This window comes from Apteryx mantelli, chromosome 9 (genome assembly GCF_036417845.1).
Source record: "Apteryx mantelli isolate bAptMan1 chromosome 9, bAptMan1.hap1, whole genome shotgun sequence".
Lineage (NCBI taxonomy): Eukaryota > Metazoa > Chordata > Aves > Apterygiformes > Apterygidae > Apteryx > Apteryx mantelli.
The window spans coordinates 16,294,385-16,318,102 of record NC_089986.1 but is presented as its reverse complement, the minus strand read 5'-3'; the positions used below and the strand labels follow the sequence as shown (position 1 = coordinate 16,318,102).

Genomic DNA, 23,718 nt, shown 5'->3' with positions numbered 1-23,718 from the left:
CGACAGCTGGCTATACCAGCTAGCACAACCTACATGCTATTACATAAATCATGATATGCATTTTTAAGATTTATTGATTTCAAAAGAATGCTTTTAAAACTGCATTTCCCTTTATAACTGCCAAGCATACTTCACCACGTTGGGAAGTAGATATTCATCTCCATCGTATATATCTAGAAACAAAGTGTTTACAGAAGGAACCCAAGGTTCCAGAGACGGTCACCTGAGGCCTGAATTTAAATTGTCAAGTATTTTGTACAGTCTAATTTCAGTCTATTGATTAGAGCACACAATGCGTTCCTCTTCAAGCATAAATTCTTACCATTTTTATCCTTGTTAAAATGCCATCTTATGGGAAATGAAATCAGAGTGCCAGAAAATTTTTTACTTTTAGATGTAAATTCATAGTTACAGATGTGATATTATCTAATTAAAATCAAGATGACTAAGGAAGCTTTTAATATACTAGAATTCACGTTTAAAATTCAGGAATTGCTTTGTTATAGTTAAAATCAACCTAAGCAAATATAATTCAAAGCTGTTTTCTTGTGTGCTAGTTACAAAACTAACAGCAACAGTTTTCAGGTAATGTATGCTTAAATTCTAAACTCATGAATTTAAAGTCAAGAAAAGGTCTGCATTTAAAAAAAAAAAAAATCTAACCATGACAACAGTTCTATGTATTAATGAACAGTTACTCCTTTCTTCTTCTTTACTGTATCACCTATTTAAATCCAAAAGATACACTGAATAAGAAAAATTCCTGCAAATTGAAGACCTTCACACGATGCAGGGGTTGACATAATGAAGTCCCGTTTTCACTTGTAAACTTGAGGAAGTGCTAGAACAGTCTTGCAGCCACACTGAGGTTTAATATCTTTCCCAAAATACATCATCATTAACTGTAATGCCTCCTGAGATGCTCAACTAAGTTATTTAATACTTACACTGCTAGCAAATCTGCTTAACTTCTACTTAACTTTTAGTTGTAGTATCTTCCCACAGCAAGTTCCATGTTTTATATGAAGTTTTACCTTTTTTAAAATTTTTGCTTGTTTAAACCACATAACTACACCAGAATTATCTATTTTATCTTTTCTTACCTCATATATTCTTAGCATGTTTCATGGTCTGTATATCTAAAACTATAAAAACATTGTAAAGCATATCAAGAACATAGAAAGGATGGTGAATATCACTGTAAGAAATTAACTTTTGCAATTCCTGAACCATAGAACTTTCATTAAAAAGGGGCAGGGTAATAACCTGCTCATTTCAATTATTATCACTTAAATGCGCTTTGCAAAACCTCTGTTTTGTTGTCTGATTACATACAACTTATACATATTGGAACTGTGTTCATAGTATGACAGTGAATTTACTTTTTCCAAGCAATATTCTGGGAGCAATGGTACACATGAAAAATTTTATCTGGACTTTAAAAGGAAGAGATCCAAAGAAGAGAAGTGGCTGAGCTCAAACAATTGGCAGAAGCGATTTGAAAAGCTCTGAAAGCCAATGTTCAGCTTTTCGATATATATACAAAAGAAATTAGTGAAAAGATGAAAGGAATTAAGAAGGGTTTTCTGCCCATTCATTTTTTTTCTTTTCCTAAAACATACTTATACAGATTCATAGAAATGAGAAGTAGGAATCAGGACAGCATATTCAAAGAGCTAAATGATTTTTCAGTATCAAATGCCAGAAGCACATTACACTATGATGTTACCTTTCAACAATACCATAAATGCATTGCTGTTAGAACGGCTTTAATGCCATGCGAGTTTCAAATAAATCATGGTTTGAGTTTGAAGTACAACATGGGCCAAACACTACCTGCAGCCGAAGCACATGCCAAGACACAGTACTTGTGTTCACTGTCAAGAGGAGATGCTTTTCAGAGCTCAGGGAAGACTTTAGAGGAGAAAAGAATTGCCGTGGATATAGTTATCTTTGTTGATGTGATTCACATGCCTCTGGCTAGGACAACACTTAAAAATATCTGATATTTTTCATTTGCATAATGAAATCTTAACTAAGCTCATGGCTTAGCTATCCACACTTGCAACAGCATCAATATGTTGTATGTTTGTTTTTATCATTATGTTCCATTTTATGCCACAGATGGGGCTTTTATTAAAAAATAATTAATTTGGTGACAAAAATCAAAAGACCAGCTTCTAAATGAATTCCCTAATTCTTCTCACTGAATAACTAAGTCCTAATCTCAGGGAACGCAGAAGGATGGAGGAAGAAACAAAGTCAAATGCCTGCGAATGTTCAATCAGCCTCCCCAGTTGCATAAAGGAGACGGGTGGTTCCCGGGGCAGTAAGACGCAGGTACCTCTACAGCAGCTCACCACCACAAGCGGAGCGGCTGATAACCCAGCGGCATTCGCAGCTGGGCTACGGACAGACTGTGTTTGCCGTGCAGCACGTACAACGTCTGATCACTGAACTCCTTGTTAGTACTACAGAGTCTACAGATCAATACAAGCACCTCGAGTGCCTCGCACGGCGCCCTGGAGACCTTGGCCGGGGCTGTAGATAAGCAGGGCTTTACAACGCCTGCTTTGTTGTTGCTTGTATCAGTTCACACCATTCATTTCCACTATTTGAATGTGATACATGATATTATTGAATCTGCTCATACATTGAATAATATATAACATTGAATCTGCTAATAACATTAAAAAAGGGGTGATACTTGCAAAATAAGGCAACTTTAACATTTGGAAATGAATTACTAGTTTTCAGGGTGCTGTGGCTTGTTATAGTATCCTTTCGCTCCTCACTAGTGCTCCCTGCCACAAGGCATAGGCAAAACACATGCAGTCTTTGGGCATAAACCTAATGCTACCTTCAGTGCAAAGCAGTGCTGTGTTATCTCTCACCAGCCTCCTCCTTGCCTCTGCTGGGTTGGGGACCCCTGCTCAGTCGATGCTCTTCCCAAAATCCCAAGTCCCTTCTGTAGCAAAGGTCTGCTTTCCACCTTGCTGGGGAGATGGTGACGTGCCGCAAGTCCCAAGGCAGGGAAGGGGCATGCGGCCCAATTTCCAGGCATCATTTCCCTTTTATTGTTAGTACAGGGGAAATATGCAGGTATCACGGTCCCACCCCAGAAAGCCAAGGAAATAAAGGGACAGCCAAAATGGGCGCTATACAGCAGAATCCCACAGGGAACTCACAGCGTACCAAGGGAAGCAAAAGACCAGTATTTTAAAAACCATCAGTTTGGTTTTGCATACATTAAAAATCTTAACACACAGCAGTATGTATATAGAAAGCCCACCACTGTAAGCAGTAATCTTAAGCGACAAGGCTGGAGAAGCACATCACTACACGAGCCACCGTTTATTATTTGGATTCTGCAAAGCTGATAGAGCTGGGTTATATTTGAGTGCTGGGGATACATCTTAGATGAACAAATGCAAGTTGTCAAGAATTTTCAGACTGCTGCATCACAGAACAAAAACTGAAGAGAACTGAAAACAAAATTTCACTATAAAGAGCGCTTTTGAAATGTCTGCCTCTATCGCCCTGAGGTTAGCGCAGCTGCAATGGGTGGGTAAGGTAGGGAGACAGTACGGCATCTTTTCAGAGGAAAAGGCTTCAAAAGGCTCTTATGTTTTCAGTGCACTACATCTGAATATGCCCATTAAGCTTTTACAACCATTTCAAAACATTACATGTTTTTTCCCCTCCTTTTGGCCACAAACATATGTAAGCAGTTTTTTTAATACAAGGACCATCAGACAACAGAAAAATTTTGGCCAACTTTGACAGAGGTAAACTCTTTTCTACAGCAGCAGAAAAATAAAGTGAACAATGGGATATTCACAGAAGTACAGATTAGGTTTGAAGGGACCTCAGGATGCTTATCTGGTCCAGCCCACATTCAGAAGAGGGCTATTTACTATTACATTTACCAGCAAGTTTCTAGTCCTGACTGACTAGCCATGACTTCGTGTGTTCCAGTATTACATGTTCAAGCATTAACAGATAAGTACAGCTACAATATTTATTCAGAGACCTATTACTGTATCTTTTGACAAAAAAAAAAAAGCACACACCCCACACCCTAACTTAAAAGCTGCTATATCTACTTAATGCAACTTATATCTGCACAGTGGCTCATTACAGAAACTACAGGATCTCTCTTCTAGTCATGTAAATTATGACAATAAGTAACTGAAAAAACCCTCTCTAAAAGGACCTCCTATTCATCATTTATTCTAAATTTACAAACAAAAAAAATCAGATATCAATAAGCAGACTTCCAAAGGAAGTGCCTGTTTATCATCTTTGAAACAGTGAGCAATACAGCAGACCTAGGAATATTTTAATGTTACCACCATTTCTGTAAACATTTTTTCTTTTTACAATTTTCTGCAGTACTCAGATTAAAAATGGAGTACTGTACATCAAGAAAGTTGTTATATTGGCTAAAGATGAATTTAGTTTGACAACAAGCAAAACAAATGTAATCATAAATTCTTAAAGAATTCTGATGCCTCTGCTTTCTTCCATGTATCCTTCTTTGTTGCATTAATCACCAAGACATTCATCTGCTAACAACATTGGTCAGTTTAAACTCCTCTTAACATCCTCGTTCTTCAGAACCTTCCCCAAATCTACATACTTCAGGTAGAAGGAGAAAAGGTAGGTTTGATTTTCAATAATGATTAATAAAAATAAAAAGAGCATAATAGATTTACAATAAAATTGCAAAATGTAATGTCTGTCTTATAGACTGTACTGTACAGACTGTAATATTAAATGTATATTCTATATGTAAGAAAGGCATTCCTTAGTGTTATTTATAGATTGCTTGCAGCCAAAAAAAAATCCACAAAAAAAAAAACAAAACAGAAAACTGATACAGATTAGAATTTGTGTGCTAGATACTTTAAGACTTTAAATTGTTTAATCCTTTAAATACAATTCCTTAACCAAGAAATATTTGGTCTTTATTTGAACTGTCATTTTAAGAAGTATCAAATTCATAGGTGTAATAACTACTTTACTCCCCTCATGGGGTTAAACAGTAGAATGCAAACTATATTTTTCAGTATCATTAAAATACCTCATGACTGAATTTGTCAGAAGCCCACCACTTGCAAAATAACTTTAAAAAGCCACATCCCTTTCAAGTGTTTTCATTTTCATGCATTCCTACTAAAAATTATACTGAGCTCTGAGAAATCTGAAAATGAAAGCTGGCAAAGAGAAAACCCATTCACAGATCGGAGATGACACGGGAGCAGGCATTCATAACCAGACAGCTATTTCTGACTAGCAAGTCACCAGAAAACATGCAGACACAATAACTTCACCAAGTGACACATTACCTGGGTGGAGCTGGCAGCAACAGAAATACAGTCAATGAAACCACGTCTCCGAGTGAAAAATGCAACTATCTGTTGCCAGCGGGAAGGCTCGCTTCGTAACTCATCCGTCGAGCCCTTCTTTGCCCACTGCTTATGCTTCGGGCCTACAGAACTATGGCTTGAGCTAGTATTTCCTCGACTGGCGCGAGAATAGAGGAGTGTGTTATTTCCGAAAATGTAATTCATCTCTGCAGCTCTGCAGGTGGTTGCCAGGCAGTCTTACTTCCCTACCAGCTGCCGAGTGGTGAATGATCAGAAAAAAAATGCAGATAGAATTACAGCAGCATCATTTGCAAAGCAGGAAAACAAAATTCTTGACAGCTGATGCTATTTTTCCTCCAAGCTTTTCCACCACCTACATCCTCTCTCTACCTGCAATTGCCCAAGAGGATGCTCGTTATGGTAATACTAATTATAAAAAGCAAGCAACCGCTTCTTGTTTTCCCTTTTTCAGAACGCACAGCATCGAAAGCTTGTCTTCTCTTCCTAGCTGATAACAGATATTTAAGAGAAACTGGGAAGCAGGTAAACTACAGTGTTACAAACGCAGAACTCGAGGATGGTGCTGCCTGATAACGGCTACTGGGTGGAGAAAGCATGGATCACAAATTAACAAGTTTTAGTCACTGCCTGTAGTAAGATCCAATAGCGTCTTTTCACTGCTTACATAAATTATAAACGTGAACGAAACAAAACAGGGATGCACGCAGTGCAACTGCCCTCGTTCACCGATTCTGTAGCTGTGAGAACGTTCCCCTGAACAAAAAGACCTTGGCATGACGTTCAGAAACAATATTCAAAAAAAAAAAAAAGGTTTGTTTGCTGTGTTTTTTCCTTTTTTCTTTTTTGCTTTCCCTCCTCATAACACAAGACAACTATGGAGGGAGGGAAGATAGCCTCTGTAACACAGAGCAGTCATTTTATGCTGCATATCGGTGGATTCTAGTGGTTTTTTGATTCAGCAAGAAGATTAAGGAAATTAAAATTAAACACTAACAGTCTCTGCTCTGCTGTCCTAACCCTATGACTAACGTGACATGATCATAACATTTATTTCCAAGATTAGTTCTGTGAACACTTTAAGAAGCATGATATGAAAACAATATGCATTTTTAATGTGACCCAACAGTATTTCTCAAAAGTGCATGGATTGGTAAAAAAAATCTTTAAAAAAACCCAAACTGAGCATTTTTCTAATATTTATTAATGAATTTTCCATAAAAATACTTTGACTCCCAATGCAAATTACAAGAATATTACTGCTTAGACGTGGATTTTTCTTGCTCTCTTTGCAGGAATAAGAGAAGTCTCAGGGAGTGATTATCTAAAAGATGATTTAGAATTCAAGTTATCTTACATAATTCACCATTCACATTTTTATAGACACCTACTTAAAGAAAAAAAATCTCCAGCTCACATTAAAGTGAGCCAGGTAAAGTCAGGTAAACACCGAGGGTTTCCTCCCGAAATCCAATACAAAATTATCAAAACAGTCCCTGGTATAGTTCTATACAAAATGCTTTAACAGTCATAATCACACAGCATTTTTTTTAAGAGAAGGAAGAAAAATCCTAGGATGATTAAGGCAGGCAGATGAATCCCGACAACGGCTTACAATGGTGCCACAAGTTACCATACCATCCTACAAACCCACTGATTCATGATGTGCAATTTAGGGGAAATTATCAGATTTCCCCACATACCTTTTTTGGTGCAATACACTCTTCTGCCTAACAAATCTTTACAGAAGGCTTACATTACAGTACAAGCAAAAAGAACAGGGACATTAATTTACAACTGTGGTAGTAAAAAAATCAATGCACCATTTACTTTTAGTCACTAGTACACCTTAACAGAATAACACGTTGAGATACTTGGAAGGCATCTTTCAGACTGACCTGATTAATATTGACAAAATACAGAAGCTAATCAGTGTAAATCACTAAATTAAACTAAGTCCGACTTGTACAGAGCCCTCAGAGCTATGTTCATAAGGAAGGTTATGGAGGTACAGAAATGTCTGGAACATACTTGACACAATAGTCCATTTAAAAGGATAGGTTTTTTTTTTTAAATAATGTAGGGATTTGTAACATTGGGATTTCATCCCTGCATGTAATTATATTGGTATAGGGGGAAAAAGCACAATCCCTATCTTTAGTAGGAATTACAAATTTGACATTTTGACATTCCGGAAGAAACCGTTTTTCTTCAAGATTTCTGTTGTCAACAGTCACAGAAGAGGTAAACAACAACGTACAGATTCCTCTCCCACCTCCCCCTACACTTGAACACTGGAAACCCCAGGACAATTTTTAAATTAAATGAGCTACACAGTTCCTAACCTATGTGCTACCCCATGGAAGTTACGGTCAAAGTCAGACAGGAAAACTCTGCTGTTAAGGCAGTTTCTTTCCAGGGTGATTCCCACCCACCCCAGCAATGAACTGGAGCACCAGACAAAGACACCTCAGGTATCAGCGCTTCAGAAAAAGCGGGTATGGACAAAGCCAAGACAACTTCTTATTTTTTGATGCAATGGAGAGAAAAATCCATAAGAGGCTGGAAAGGCAGCATTAGGTAATCTCACCGGGGACACAGGAGAGCTCTTGGCCTGTACGCTTCGTAGGGGTGTTAACAGTAGTGCTTGCTGCTGCCTAAGAAGATGCAGCTGCAGTGGTTTGTAGAAGGAGCAAAATGAGGGCCTGTACTACAGGGTTTTGAGTGTGGAGATGGGACAAATCCAGGTTTTTACATGTTCTAGACAAAGCAGCCTGAAGACAGAGGCACGGCATAACTGCAGCATGATACAGCATCCGACTACTGCAGTTAAAAAAAAAGATGGGTGGGAGTAAAAGTAAGGGCTTGTTTTGGTCAAATAGCTTTTCAACTGAGGGTCAAGTAGCTAACAAGTAGAAATCAGAGAAAGCAGTATTTCTGTTTGGACAGAAAGAGAAAAATCCAGAAAAAGAGGACGAATCCAAGACTCATGGGTACAGAGGTGGGAGCTGAACTTGTGTCTGTGAACAGCTACTTCTAGAGGCAGGAAACAGAATAAAAAGGCTCAGAGTATCTGAGCCAACTTTAAAAGGAGCTGAGAGCTTCCTTCATTCCCTCTCTATATTTGGCACCTTGAATTAATTTAAAAAACAAAACAATAAAACCCCCCAAAATTAATCTGAGGAAAGAATTAAGAATTTGCAGTTAAAAAAAAATTAAGGTTTCTAGACCAGTACACATACCTTTCTATGGCTTAATAAAATTTTAACCCTAATCTTTCAGTCTGAGCTGGTAAAGACCAAAAGACACATCTGCATTTGTAGTGGACGTAGAACAGCACCTTTTGTCCTGCAACCACTTAAATAGTGGATAAGGTAACCACTATGATTACTATACTTAAAAGATTAATTTCAAGTACTTGGAATAAAGCTGTTCTGATTTTGTACTTGAGCCAATTCATATTATCAGCTTGCCAGAACAAGTTTAAATTAATTTTTAAAGAGCCTGAAACATTTAAAAAATATCTTACGTAATTTATATTAATATCCTGCCAAACAGAGTATCAGATAAAATATAGACTTTATATAGAAGATTCAAGAACAACCTAAACACAGGCAGGGACTTATTTTTGGTGTCACTTAGCTTTTATTTCAAAAGGTAAAGACAAAAGAAATGTCCACAACTAAATTTAAATGCTCAAATAGAGGGCTACAAAACAATAACTTTCGAGGCAGGAAAAGACACTCCAGAAATGTAGATATACATTCATGTTTTCTTTATAAACACTTCAGAAAGCTATGTTTAATAAATATTTACTGGCATAACAGATTTAAGTCTTGTTAACAAGCCTATTCAATACTATGCCTCAAGTACTCTAAGCCAAAGTCCAGGAGTACACTACTCAACTGGGCACTGAGGCAAAAGAAACCATTAACCCTTTCTGCTAAGATATGGTAGAAAGCCTGTCTCAGCATTTAATTGAGACAGGACTGAAAAGATTGTCCCAGATCAAACCCAGTGTACACAGTCAATAAAAGTAAGTATTCTAGTTTCAAAACAAATACACCAGCACAATTATTCTAGAAAGATGCATTTCTAGCAGAAATATTAAACATAAAAGTTAACTGAAAAGCATTCACATTCTACCTCAGATGACTTACCAAGCAGTGCAGACGGAAGTGCCTGGTCTTCCGTATGCTGTTCATGAATCTCCTGCCCATCTTTTTGGCATGCCAGACTGACACAAACATCCTATGTTTAATGCAAGTTTCTTTAGATTTTATTAATGCGTCAAAATGAACCTCACTGAGAATTCAGGGGAAATGAAGAGTATAACCAGTTGCTAAGATGACTTGATGTTGATTAGTGTATCTTAAGTTTCAACGTTAGCATTAATCCACATTCCATCTGTTACAGGGTATTTTTGGCTCTGCTGATAAGAGCTTGTTGAGCAGATCCATACTGAGAAAGGCCAGATTTGATCAACTACTGCTTAATATAAGATGCAAACTGACAACTCTTCACATATTTGTATATTCCTCATTCATAGGAACTGTAAAAGCAGTAACCTATCAAGAACTTGGGTGAGACATTTTAATCACAAATTGCAGAGCACCTCCTCCCAAGAGCAGACACCAAAGATGATGCTAGCCCAAAAATGAATATTTGTGATGATGCATATAAAACTTCAAGTTCTTCTTTACAGTTTTCACTATTCTCCTATATAGTGTCCTTAACTCCGGAGGACTGACTTCCTGCTGAAGATGTAATATAGTTTTAGAAAGGTTTTTGTTTAGGTAAAGATAACAGATTGAAACTTTCTTGCAGCCGACAAATACATGTCAACCAACCTTCCAATTCCTAAATGGAAAGAGCATCTTCATGGGAACATCTTCATGGGAATCTTCTCCTCTGAGCAGGTAGACAACAGGATGTAGGAAATAATACAAGTAGGAAAATGTATCAGGGCAGGTGGAAAGTTGCAATCCCTTTGGCTGCCGGCCCACCTTGAATGTGCCTTTGTAGTTCCCCAAACCAAGAACAGTGACCACCAGTACACAGAGCTTCTCTGCTCTCCTAATGAACAGAGAGGTCTACTTTAACACAAATTATACAGACATTTGGGTGAGAGTTTTGGGATGAGGGGAGAGAAAGAAGGGAAGCTATTAATATTATTAGAACAAGATTCAAGATCGCAGAGATAGATGGTTCTTTTGCATTAAAGGAAGCACATTGCACATGTACGTATATGCACATATATGTAAGCAGTTATTTCCCATATAGATTAATGGAAAGGATTTATACAAAGGCCCTTCCAGCTGAAGAGAAAGGGTAGAAGAGACAGGGAACGTGTTGCGATACCTTCTTGGCATATTCAGAAACCAAGAGGCTATCAGTGGCTAAAGGATTTTCAGAGTCAGAGGTTGAATGTAGAACATTGCGTTTAGGGGCTATAAGAACACTATCACCTACTAAGTTATATTTCTGAATATACGAAATAATCATTCCCTAGTGATCTTCATAATTTTACTCACCATGACTTAAGTTTTATTGCCATCTGACTCAGTTCTTTCCCAAACTGAACAGTCAGACTGATAGATATTTCGCTGTACAGTAGCTACTCCAGGTCTCTAACCACTCTTAATTCCTCTTCTATGAACCGTTTCTAACTTGATATACCTTCTGAGATAAGGAACTATGCACAATCTTTGAGATGTGGGAACAGTGCAGATTTCTATAATGATACAATATTGCACTTCTGTTCCCTATTGCATCTCCAGACATTCCCTGTATTCCATTTGCCTTTGAGCACTCAGATGATTTTCCATTAATCTATTATAACCCTGAGCTCTCATTCCCCTGAGATGAAATGAGAACACAGTTTCTTCCAATATCCTTCTGGTAACCTCCATCCATCATGATGACTGACTTCTTTTTCTCACCATTTGCTTCCCCTTTTTTGTTCTTTTTTTTTTTTAAACCAATTAACCATCAAAACTTCTTTTCCTTATTCTGTGACAGCTTAATTTCTCTAAGGGCTTTTTTGAGGATTCCATTATGTACACATGAGAAAACCCAGAATCCTGCATCAACAAGATAATCTCTACGTACATGCTCAAATAGACTTGTGGGGCATAACTTTTCTACAAAGCTTACGTTGCCTCCTCATCAGTACTTTATCGTGTATTTGCCGATTCTACTCTTTAGAATAGTTTCACCACGTTTTCTCTCCCCCCCCCCTTTTTTTTAAGAAGGGGTACCATCTTGACATTTCTTCCTGTGATACCACAGTCAGTTTAAGCAGACTCTTATACAGCATTGTAGCACTAATAAATAAGAATTTTCATATTTGAGTTCAGTTAAAAAAAAATTAAGGAGAAATATCATTAGACTCTGGAGATTTTTTTTTTTATATCTGCATTCTAAAATTAAATTTACTTCAAAACAATTTAAAACTAAACTATAGAGCTCTAGAACATGCTGGTCATTTTTTCCTTTTTGTTCTTAAAGTACTGTTATTGGATCTCTGTGTAAAATTGTGTCAGGGTAAGCTTCCTTCAACTATATTTAATTCCAATGGTGCTCTAACTGCATTTCTATCCATTTAGCATGTAAACAGGATTCACACTCGCACCAGCTGATGTACTATGTGCAGGAAGCAAACGAGGTGAGCAGTTCTAGTGAAGGCAGCCCACTTCCAGGCATCATCTCTTCCAATCAAATAATGACACAGATGCACGAGATGACACCTGGGAGCACTATACTTCTTCCAGAAGACTTGATCTAGCCCTAAAACACATGTCTAGGGCAGAGTCAGGAAAGAGGACCAGAGGCCAGATGAACTATCCTGAAAAGGACAGTCTACTTTCAGCTACTTTTCCAAAGATGTCTAAACATGTGAAAAAAGCAGGCATCCATTTGGTGGGCACAGGACATTTATTCCACAAAAGAATAAGACTACAGTGCATGTAGCCAACAGGACTGATACACCAGGAAGACAGACTGCAACACTTGTCACATAGGTTTGGATACCACCGATATATATGACTGGAAAATTAGTATTTAGAATAGTGATTCCCAAAAGGTAATGTACACACCATTTCAAAGTATGAAACAAAAACAGGGGCTGCCACTTCTAAGGAAGAGGAAATAAGGCTAAAGAGCATGTTTCCTACCTAGCAAGGACATAGTCACTGCACCAGGTCAAGTGAAATGCCCGTCTAGCCTACTGTCTCATACTGGCTAATAGCATAATCATAGAGTAATCCTTCCTCAGCATACCACCCCCGGCCCCAGCAATCTGTAGTTCAGACACTTGTAGAGCCAACGGAGGCAGTTCTGTGTTCAGTAACCTGTGACAGTTTTTTAAACACTCTCTCCCAGCACACACACACGATTCAGCACAGAAGAAAAAGGAGAAGCTACCACTCTACAGATTGGCCAGGGCTAACATGGAAATACAAGGGTCTTGCAGATAGGAAAGCTAGTTGAAACACTAAATTCTCTAGGGTTGCAAGGAACAAGGGCGTAAAACGGAACAGAAGCTCATTTAATGAGCAACTGTAGGGGGCAACTTGCTGTATCTGATTAGGAGATGATTTTGATTAAGACCGTTTTTATTCCTATGCAATGGCACCTGACTAAGTTTAAATTGTCCTAAACCCGACACTGCTGGGCAAAGATAAAGCAGAGGACACTGACATGGAGCAAAGTTGCAGGTCTAAAGCTACTCAGCTCATTATCAGAGGAGTTTAGGACCTGGTAGCAGATGTTTCCCCTAGGAAGGGGATTCTGTAATTAAAATTTCTGTAATTAAAATTTTGGGGCAAAACTGTCTTCTAGCTCAACGGGGGACAGTATTTCACCTTAGTTTGAAATACTTCATTATTCAAACATAGGAAAGCATCAACTCAGTTGCATTTACTGCCAGAATATTATGAAGACATAGTTTCTCTTTACTGAAATAAATTTACATAACCACTACAAAAACTTCCAGTGCTGTGCTTTAAATTAGCAAGCAGCATTAGTCTACATCTTAAGAGTCTAAAACATTAAAAAAAAATCTTTGCTATAGGAAGTAAGGATTTTTACTGTTTTATCTGAAGCCCAAGTACTCTGGCAGAATATAATAGTGCTCAAGAGAATAACTGGTCTTTGAATGAGATCAAGCAGGTAGCTGGTAATGAAAACGGTCAATCATGGAGCTGTCTGCGCTGCTCTATATTGCCTTTTCCCAGTAGGAGTCACTTGTACAATGACGATCATTTCGCTGAATATACATGTATTTGCTGAATCACAGAAGAGCAAAGTAGTTGACTTTGTTTCATAACGTGTACAGAGCCAACAATTATGTAGTCACAACTTTAAAATGTTTGCATTCAAAATTAACCACTTCTCACAATTCCTGGAAGTAGCATACCAACTATGCTACTGCAGTGATGCTTGTACAAGGCTATTCTAAAGATGCCAAATGTAGTATGTTTTAAGTTTCTTATGGCTGTGCTCTCCTATTCAGTCAGTCCTTCGATTTTTATTGTAAATCATGAACAAGCAATATCTAGATACCTTATGAGTCTAATAAAGCCCATACAAATGCTCCAACCAGAATACATATGTTCAGCTGTTAATGTATGCTGTGTAAGGAATAAACCAAACGCAAACATTCTTCTCAGACCCTTTAAAGATTGGTGTTATGGTGAAAAATTCAAGAGACATAGCTGTGAGAAAGATTTGATTGAAGAAAAGAGAGCTAAAGGGAGTTCTCTGGATCAGCAAGTCCAGCCTCCTGTTACTGCAGGCAACCATATACTATCATTTATAAACTTACCAACTGCTTGGAAAATTCTCCAAGAAACAGGCTTATGCAAATTTTGAATAGGAAACATTTGTATAATGGAACTATGATGAATATTGTAATATTATGAGTTTATTAGAGAGCATCTTTATCTCACAGGATAAAGATTAACCTTTATCACACTAGTCATGCTGTATCTTTCCAGTACAGAATACACTAACACAGTAGTTTATATACTATTACATTTTTTCTTTAAAATGAAGCTTCTGTATTACAAGTGAAAGTAAACATAATAGCCCCAAATAACAACATTAATACACAAGGAAACACATAATAACCCCAAATAGGCTCTAAACTTATTCAATATTGAATTGCCATGCTACATCATAATATGGAATAACAAACAAAGCAACCTGTGCATGAAAGGGAAAATATTTTAAATGAAGTGCACTGCAATTTAAGATAGATCTTTTTCATCATATTACATCAGTGGATTAGCATGACCTGTCATTTTAAAACCACGCAATAATCTTTTACTCCAAGCTTGTTAGGTTGATAGGAAATTTCAACTTCCACTTCACAGTTTAAGAATTTATATGGTATCATATCTACAAAAGATTTCACTCAGTTGGAGCTATTTAATGAAAACAAATGCTAAATTGAAAAACGTCAATCTCAAGGTATGATAGCAAAGTTCAATTCAATTTTACAACTGGAGTGACAAATCCTTTTCTCACATCACCATCTAGTGGTCAGTCTTGTAAATACTGCACTGCTGGCCATTACACTAAAGTCTATTCAACTCAGTCCTATGTTGTTTCCTAGTAACTCAGGGCACCTCGTATTATGATTGCAAGTTTCTACAAGAAATTTTGAAACACTAAAAAGCTGCAACGAGCAACCTGCCTGCCTGAAAACATTCTTCAAAATGTTTGGAACAAAGTATCTATGAAGGATTTGAAGCTTCACTATTTTCACTACCTGCTCATTATTCCCTCCCATTAAACATTCAAAAAAGTCTTACTGGATGGAGAAGTGCTTCACATGACAATGTTAAATAGGGAGCAGAGGACAAGGACTCTCCCAGGTGAGATTTACTTCTCTGATTTTGAGACATCCAAGTTATACAATTCTTACCCTCTGTCAAGAGGATAAACCACCCTGAGTTACTATGGTACTTAATCTAGAACATTTGATAAATAGTAATGTAGTTACACGTTCATCCCCTAAAAATTAGGGATATGCATTTGTCATCTTAGTAACTGAAAGCTGCCCTTTGAAAACCATGCAACAGTCCAAGCAAGTTGCAAAAGCTGATTTAAGTTGTATGAAATTGCAATGCTTTTCTCCTAAGGACAAAACGTAGACTAGGTAATAAGAGGCATCTCAGGTCTTCATGAAGTCCACCCATATTCTGCATTATTGTTCTACACTGTAGAAAACTTCTATAAGAAAATCAGAAAAGCTGATTCTACTGCCCTCTGCAGCACTTCTAAAAAAGCTGCATATGATCATAAAACAGTGTCTGCATTTAACTACATGTTCTTAAACTAATAACACTCTGCATCTGAAGTTTCAGGTGCATTTAGTGTTGATGTTTTACAAAACAATCTTCCCATTAAAAACATGCATTATTTTATCACTGTAATGAGCACTTTTGTGTATTTTACTAAGACTTTTTTAATGTCCTCTATTACACCTGGTTTCCTTATGGAAATTTGCTAGTGAATATAGCTAATCAAGATCTTGTCTATTAGTCAAGACCTGGTCCACAGAACACGGTGCAACAAGCCAACCTACCATATAAATTATGCAGAGCTCTCTTAACTCAGAGCTATTATTGCTAAATATATCTTCAACATATGCTATGCCAAAACTATGAACATCTCTTGCAGATTATTAGGCCAAAAAGGAGAGCACCAGCTACGCTAAGCATACTACAGGAACCTTGGGTGTCTCTGACATATTCAGGTCCGATTTCTAACTGCAATTATTCCAATAACTTCAGCAAACTATTCCCTGAGCAGAAAGAAACTTCGTGAGCTGAAAGGCATTGTAGTCTGAAAGGTCCCATGAAGACTCCCAGGGACTATGAAACTACGCATTCAAACCTCGCTCCAAACCTCAAGGCTCCACTGACCCCTATTTTTAGGGAAGTCGTACATACAGAGATTAATTTCTCCAGGACAGGATTAAGACAGCAGCCAACCTTACATCAGAATTCAAAGCTTCACAATATACTGGTGAACAGCATCTGCCCTGGTTTTCAGATGAGCAAAGCTCAAATTCCAGCTGTACTATGTATATCTTTGAAATAACTGAAGACAGCAGTCTCCTGAAAAAAAAAAGCCAACTCAGTTGTATGATATTAATGGTCATATAAGAGTTGCACAGTAACACTGCTCTTATACACATTCTTTCCTATTAAGTGGCGATTTTCTAGTTATTATACTTTAGAGAATGATAATAGTAATCTTCCTCGAGGGTCAAGTTCCAAAGTATTTTTTTTACAAAATACAGTGAAGCCTTTTAAAATGTTATTATAGCTACATTCTACTTAACTAAACTTCCAGTGTAATTTAAATGGGATATGCTGTTTCTTTCTTCCAGAACAGTGCTGCAAAGTTGTATACTCAGCACACCCCAAGAAAACTGACATCTTCAATTTGGAGATGATCACACCTGAGCAGAGGGATGAAGAGGACAATCACTCATATATACTTCTGCAGAACTGCCCTGGGTTTTCCATCAGTCTCTTTACCAGAAAGTTACAGTGGGTGGAAGCCACTTAATGATAGTGGATAGTTAAGGGTCCCATATAAATGATCTGGCCACAAGCCTTGCTTGCTTGTGGGAGTCTGCCTGGGAGCCTTGAACGGACAATCTTATCAAGCACAAAAGACCACTCCCACTGTGGAACAGAGATAAGGAATAAAAGTTATCTTCCACAGAATGTTAATATTACCAATATTGTATCCGCACTTCTATATTATTGCAGTTGACTATTGGCAAAAATGATCTGAAATAGAAAGTCAAACTACTTGAGTAGTTTGGTCTCCCTTAAGACACAGGCAGCTGGAAAGAAACCAAGGTAATTAGAGCCCTATTCCCTTTGCACAGTCTTAAGTACTTTATACAGTGAAATAATGTCTACATAGCCCCAATGGAAACAGATCTTCTGTCTCGCATAACCTTTTTTTAATTTGTACTGGTTTCTGCATTGCGATGTGCATTATACTTGAACACTCATTACAAACAGTTTTATACTTTACCTTTTTGCTCCCTTTATGCCTTCTGAAATGTAAGGCCAACTGTGTTAAGAATTAGGAAAAGCTTGTAAATAAATAGAGTTTAGCCCAAGTCCCCAAAATGCAGAGGTAAAGGATTTATTTCTAATGGTTGCACACAGAAAACTGAATATACTACTTTTTGAATGCAATACACTGAGCAAATCAAACATAACAAGTGCGTCCATATTCGTAAGCAACACAAAGTTGAAATCCTAGTTACTCTCAAAATGAAAAGTTTGCTTAGTTTTCTTACAAGACTCTTCAAGAAGTAAGCATAGCCCCCCCCCCCCAAAAAAAAAAGTTTATTCACAAGGGCTTAAAGAACTCAGCTCTTGTCCTCTGTGCTTCCTTAAGGACTACAGAAACACACAGGTTTCTTTCTCAATACTTGTAAGGCTATACATTTAAAAACCAAAAACAAACAAAACAACACCTTCAGGGTGTTCAATACCAACACAAGCATTTTTAAAATCCTAGGAAAGCTGGAACAAAGATCACTGAACACAACCACCCAGTCTGTTCCTCTACAGAGGACTTACAAGTCAATTATAAAGAGCTAGTACATTCAGAAAGTTTTTTCTTTATAATCAAAATCTTCTGAAAAATCTTACTAAGTTCAAAACAACTTTTTCTTAAAATATTGTGGCACTTGCACATTACACTGCCAATTTGGGTCACAAGGAATACTACCACACACCAACAATTCATGCCAAAAACAAAGTGCAGCCCTACCATGAACAAGGTTATCCTTTTAAAACCCAAACACTGATCACTATCAAATCATTTCTTCACTTTTTCCTCAAAACAAGCTAAACAGATCCAGAAGCATTACAGAAAACACAATATTTAGTTTGGCACACACGTTAGTATAATTTAGAAAATGACTGAGCAACATTTCCTTACTAATTCAATCAACAAAAAACCTCCCCGCTGTGGAAACCCAAACACACTGAAAAGTCCCTCCCATCCCAACTTCATCAGAGCGCCCAAGTTCCAAGTTTCACTGCAGGAAAACCATTTGAAGCTTCAGCGCGTGCTCCCAATTTCTGACGGCCTCTTGAGGTGCAGGCTCCAGACCCCGACGCAGTATTCGGGTGGCCGCCTTGCAGGGGCTGTGCGGAGGCGTGTCGCAGCTCCTGCTCCCGCTCACCATTTTTGGTCCATAGGTCCCGGCATCACGAGACCTGCCTGCCACAACCCCAGAAACCTCACACTCTGTTTGTCCACTGAATTTTTAAATCTGTCTTGAGGTTTCTGGTTTTTAGGACACAGCCCAATATTCTGCTTGCTTTGTTGCTGAAGAGATATTTTACATTTAGTTCACTACATTTTCCCTATAGGTCCTTGAGTGAAATATTTGCTAGAACCAAATTTGGAACTAATTATACAAGATCCTTCTAGAAACCCCAAAATGCAACTAACAGTAACAACAGTGCTTGATCCTAACAGCATCTGAGACCTTTCCGTTACCTAGATTCGTTATCCGAGTGCTTTACTGGTTGCACATTTTTTGCCAGAATACTGTATGGAACTAAGTCAAAAGCCTTAATGTCTGCAAAGTGCATTTTACAAAGGAATGGTTCTGTAAAAATAGAAGTAGATGTGTCTGCTGAAAGTTTCCTTCACAAAATTATATTCCTTGAAAGTATATATCAAACCAACCATTGTCATAATAGATCCACAAAATGCCTACCTTTACCGGTGAAATATGAGAATGAGAAACAAATCCATGTACATTCTCAATCTGCGACAGGTTCTTCTCCGATACGTGAACCAGCTCTGGACCTGTCACCTCATTGGTAATGTGAGGAGAGCTGTGCTCCTGTGGAGGTGTATCTTCATCCTGATAGCGGTATTTCTGAAAAAAACAGTTACAGAAAAAGATCAGCCCTCCACAGAATTGTGAAAAGATTATCCAGGAAACCTAGAGCAGATAGAAATAATAATGTTCTGCCCCTGATGATTTCAGAGCAGTAAAACCTAGAGATAGAAGTTAAAACGAGTATTTTCAGTTTAAAGACTGCTCCCTCCAAAAAGGTTTCACCCATTTTGGTTGCACCTAAAACTACCATAAAGCCACTCTTCGTTATGCCTATTTGCACACAGTAGCTGTCCTCAGCTCTCTTTTCTAGAAAACTTTTCCCTTTGCTTGTCTTACAAACAGTGTAATGTAATAAATAACATTTTATTGCTCATAAAAGCTTAATAGTCAGCAGGAAGATGAAAAAACTCAAGTAAACTCAAACTATTTTCAATCACTTACATATATGTGCATGCCATGCCTTAGGTTTTAATTTTTGGTGTCCCTGCAATATTAGCACATATACTTTGTCAAACTGGAAGGTCTGTGAATTGCAACATAATTTGACATTTTATTGGCTTTGAAATAGTGATTTAAACATTACAAAAATCCCTGTCCAAACGAGATCTATTTAAGAACAGATTAGAAGAGTACTGCTTACAGCACTTAACATATTCACATGGACATAAACATTAGTCCCACTGTAGAGACCAGAAAAGTAGAACAGAGAAGGAAAGCTACTCATTCAAAATTGGATTCCTAAGCTAGTTTTTGGTTCAATATATCATATTGTTTCAACTTTAGTGCAAGCTTTAAAAGCCCAGTATTTTCACAGAACCATGCACAGAGACTGCTTATTGTTCACTTCACCAGTTCCTAACAATGGATCACAACTAGCTTCAACTTTAGTAATATATTAGCTTTAATATACATACTTATCTTTTGAAAAAAGAGACAACTCAGAACAGCAGAAACTCTCAGTGCCAACTAGTTATTTACAACCCCACCCTGCCTTTAAATAACATCAGCATCAATAGTATTTTCCCATGCCGATTCAGCAAGTCTGCCAAAGTTTTTTTTTTTTTTTAAATCACCTTATCACCCAATACTAACTCACGACTGCTCATTTTATTATGAAATTATAAAATGTGATTTTGCTACTAGACAGGTTAGGCTTCTCCACCCTGGAAGCCCCACACAGAAACATTACTCCGTCTTACTCATTTCCAATGAATTTCAAAGACCAGAGACTATTCTTTATCCATCAGGGATGTGCCCTAGCTGCTGTGCTGCATCTACACCTGCAGATCTCTGCTGAGAGATATTAATGAAGTCATTGGCACACATAATATTTGTCTATACTGTGAATTCCCTGTTAATTGATCATCCAGCACCTGAAAACTCCAAAGCTGGCAAGGACTTGCATTATAACACACTTGTGTGTAAGCTTCACCCCAGTTTTACCTTTCTAGTCTCAGCCAATTCTGAGGCATTTTGGGTAGTCATGCCTACTCTTGCTAGTTAAAACTAAACCTGAAAGCTGAAATCATGCAACTTTTTTCCAGCATGGTTCACTGTGTCTGTAAGATACACCTCAACATTTTGTAGCTACACCTCACATTGCTATGATACGCCAGAGGGAATACATAAAAGTTACTAGTTTACAGGGAAAGCGTGTCATGCCGTTAAAGGAATAGAAAAGCCCTCTAATTGTATAATACTTTTAAAATTAGAAAAAGCTGTTTCCATTATTAGTAAAGTATATTTAGGAGAAAAGGCATTTCTTGTTTCTTTAACAGAGTTCTCAGATGTACATACTATAGTTTTAGTCAACAATAGTTGCCATCTTCTTGATATATCATTTATACATAGTAATCCAGTAATCACTGAATAGCAATCCAATTGTCTATAATAATGATTGTCTATATAATAATAGTCTTCATATAATGAAGAGTCTTGCAATACTACAAAGCTATAAAAGCTACAAGATTAAGTACAAAGAAACTGCTTGAAATGATTCATCAATTACCAACTCCTGTAGTTATTAACCAGGTCATTTTTTTCCACCCAGGAGCACTTCTTTTATAGAAATCGTGATTTTTTTGTCCACATGGCAGAAACATAACTCTGAGTTAGGTCAAATAGGACAGCTGAACTCATAACAGCAGGATTAGTTTACTGCCCCCCAACCCCTTTCCCAAACCCTGGAAATGGCACCACATTCCCCCCCCCCCTTTTTTTTTTTGATTCTGGCATTCAGTACAAATCAGCAGAAAACTGCCCACTTTTTACCCCTCCTTTGCTGGGTTAGATTTCTCCTGGATTACTGACCCTGATTCATGCTGAGATTTAATGAACACCAGAGCCAGTGCAAAAGAGGGAGGAAACAAGGATGGGATCTCCCTCTTCTGGAAGCAAGATGTACATCAGTCCCTCTTGTCTTCTGTAGCCTCATCATGTAGTATGACTACAGCCCTATCATAGAGTTTTGCCAGCAAAGACGTGGTCCCAAGGGGCAGCTGAAGCGATACAACTGACTTCTGCTGGAAGAGCGCAAACTTATTCAATCTCTCCTTCCAGCCACCTCGTTTGCCCAACACGGGATTCCTCGGAGATGAGCTCCCTTCAGCACTTAAAGGAAGCCACTTGCATCGTTGCATTCCCATGACCCATTTTGCTTTAGCCAGTCACAGCCTACCTTAACTGCACACCACCACCAATCCAAAAAAGCCCCAAACCCCTACCCAAGCACACAAATGAGGCACTGATACTGAAGAAATACAGCTTCTTTCAGCCAGTAACTGATGAGATGTTAGAAATCATTCAAGTTATATCCCTGATCTATTTTTGGAGGAAAAGAAAAAACCCACCACACTGCTCCATTAATCCCTCTTTTGCTGATGTATGAGATCAAGCTTTAGATTTTTGGGAGATACTGCACTTCTGAAATGTTAGAAACACCAGGGTAGAAGCAATACAAGCATTGTCTTTATAAATACTGATCAAGCAAAGAAGCACTACAAGGCAAAAGCAATAACATTCTCACTTTCCTTTGGGGGATTAAGACTTCTGTTATTAAAGAACCTGAAAACACTTCCAGACCTTCTACCTAACTGGATGGAAAAGGAGAGATGGCGAATGCTGACAGTTGTGAAAAATTGCAATGGTCACTCAAAAAAGTCTTAATTTCTTACATCCTCAGCAGGCAGGCCTCTCGAGATGACCCAGCAACCGAACAGCTCACTACTGACACAAGATACAATCTCCTTTCCTTTCCCTACAGTAAGGAGACTGCAGATTGCTCAGCAATAGGCTTTTCCCAATCATCTATTTTCAGAGAGTACTAAAAGCATTTGACTTATTTTTAACCTACCAAAAAAAAAAAAAAAGACATTAACTGTCACAGCAGTGATGTTAAACATCAGAAATAGAAAAGAATTAAAGGACAGTGTTAGCCAAAACCACAAGTGAACATTTCTGATATCATCCTATTTGTGACCTGATAACTAGAAAATAAACATTAGAGCTGCAAGGAGCACAGAAAATGTCTTAACCAGAGGATGCAGGAATTCTACTAGCTCAAAGGAGGCTGCTCAGCTGCCGAAGGCAGCGTTTGGCAATCTACCTTTCTACGAGGGGGACCGGACCTGTGACCCAGGATGTCCCGACAGACCTCAATCTTAAATTTGACAATGAAATACAGGAAGATGGGATCTGAAAGTGGATTAAGTTCACAATTCAGACCTGACAAGATACTGTGAAAAGCTAAAAGTGGCATTGAGGTTAAAAGTTTTAAAAATAATAATTAAAAAAAGACAAAAACACCCCCCACTGGTCACAGGGCAATGAAGACAAACTTTTACAGAATTGTAAATACTTTTAGGCTAAGCACAGAGAACTCCCTTGATTTTTTCTGAAAGCAGATACATATATTAAAAACAGTTATTTGGACACTCCAGAGTGTACTTAAAGAGTCTCTAGATTTATTTGAGAAATATTTATTTACTAAGATTCATCCAATGTATTAGCGCTTAAGAGAACAGAATATGTATGAAGTTTTACTGGGTCAGTGTGTAATTATAATTTAGATTAAGAATCAAAGAAAAAAAATACTGTAGTGAAGGATTATCTTTCCTCGGAGGCACTGACAAGGGCTATAAGCGTCTTGAAAGAAGAAACCCAACATCTTAAATAAATGTGAAATTCTAATTGGATTCTGATGCACTATTCAAGATCAGAAAATATTTCCCAAATGATAGTAAGGTCACCTTGAAACTGTTCAAAAGTTTCAGAATTCATGTTTAAAATACACTAACCAACGTTTAAAATACACCAACCAAATGCATACCTGACTGTTTCAAAGTGCAAACAGAAGATGAGGACATGAGATGCACAGAAACATCACATTCACAGTACTACTTATTCTAAAAGATACCAAACTGC

The 23,718-nt window shown here is 37.7% G+C and overlaps 1 protein-coding gene across 6 annotated transcripts in view; it reads right to left on the bottom strand.

Annotated features, from left to right (window-relative positions):
* DLG1 (discs large MAGUK scaffold protein 1) overlaps positions 1-23,718 on the bottom strand; it is a 176,774-nt gene that overhangs the window by 97,451 nt on the left and 55,605 nt on the right. For all 6 annotated transcript variants that reach the window (XM_067301829.1, XM_067301830.1, XM_067301831.1 and 3 more), the window contains exon 4: positions 19,168-19,332. In XM_067301829.1, the coding sequence (XP_067157930.1) occupies positions 19,168-19,332 (165 nt within the window). The remainder of the gene's footprint in view (positions 1-19,167; positions 19,333-23,718) is intronic.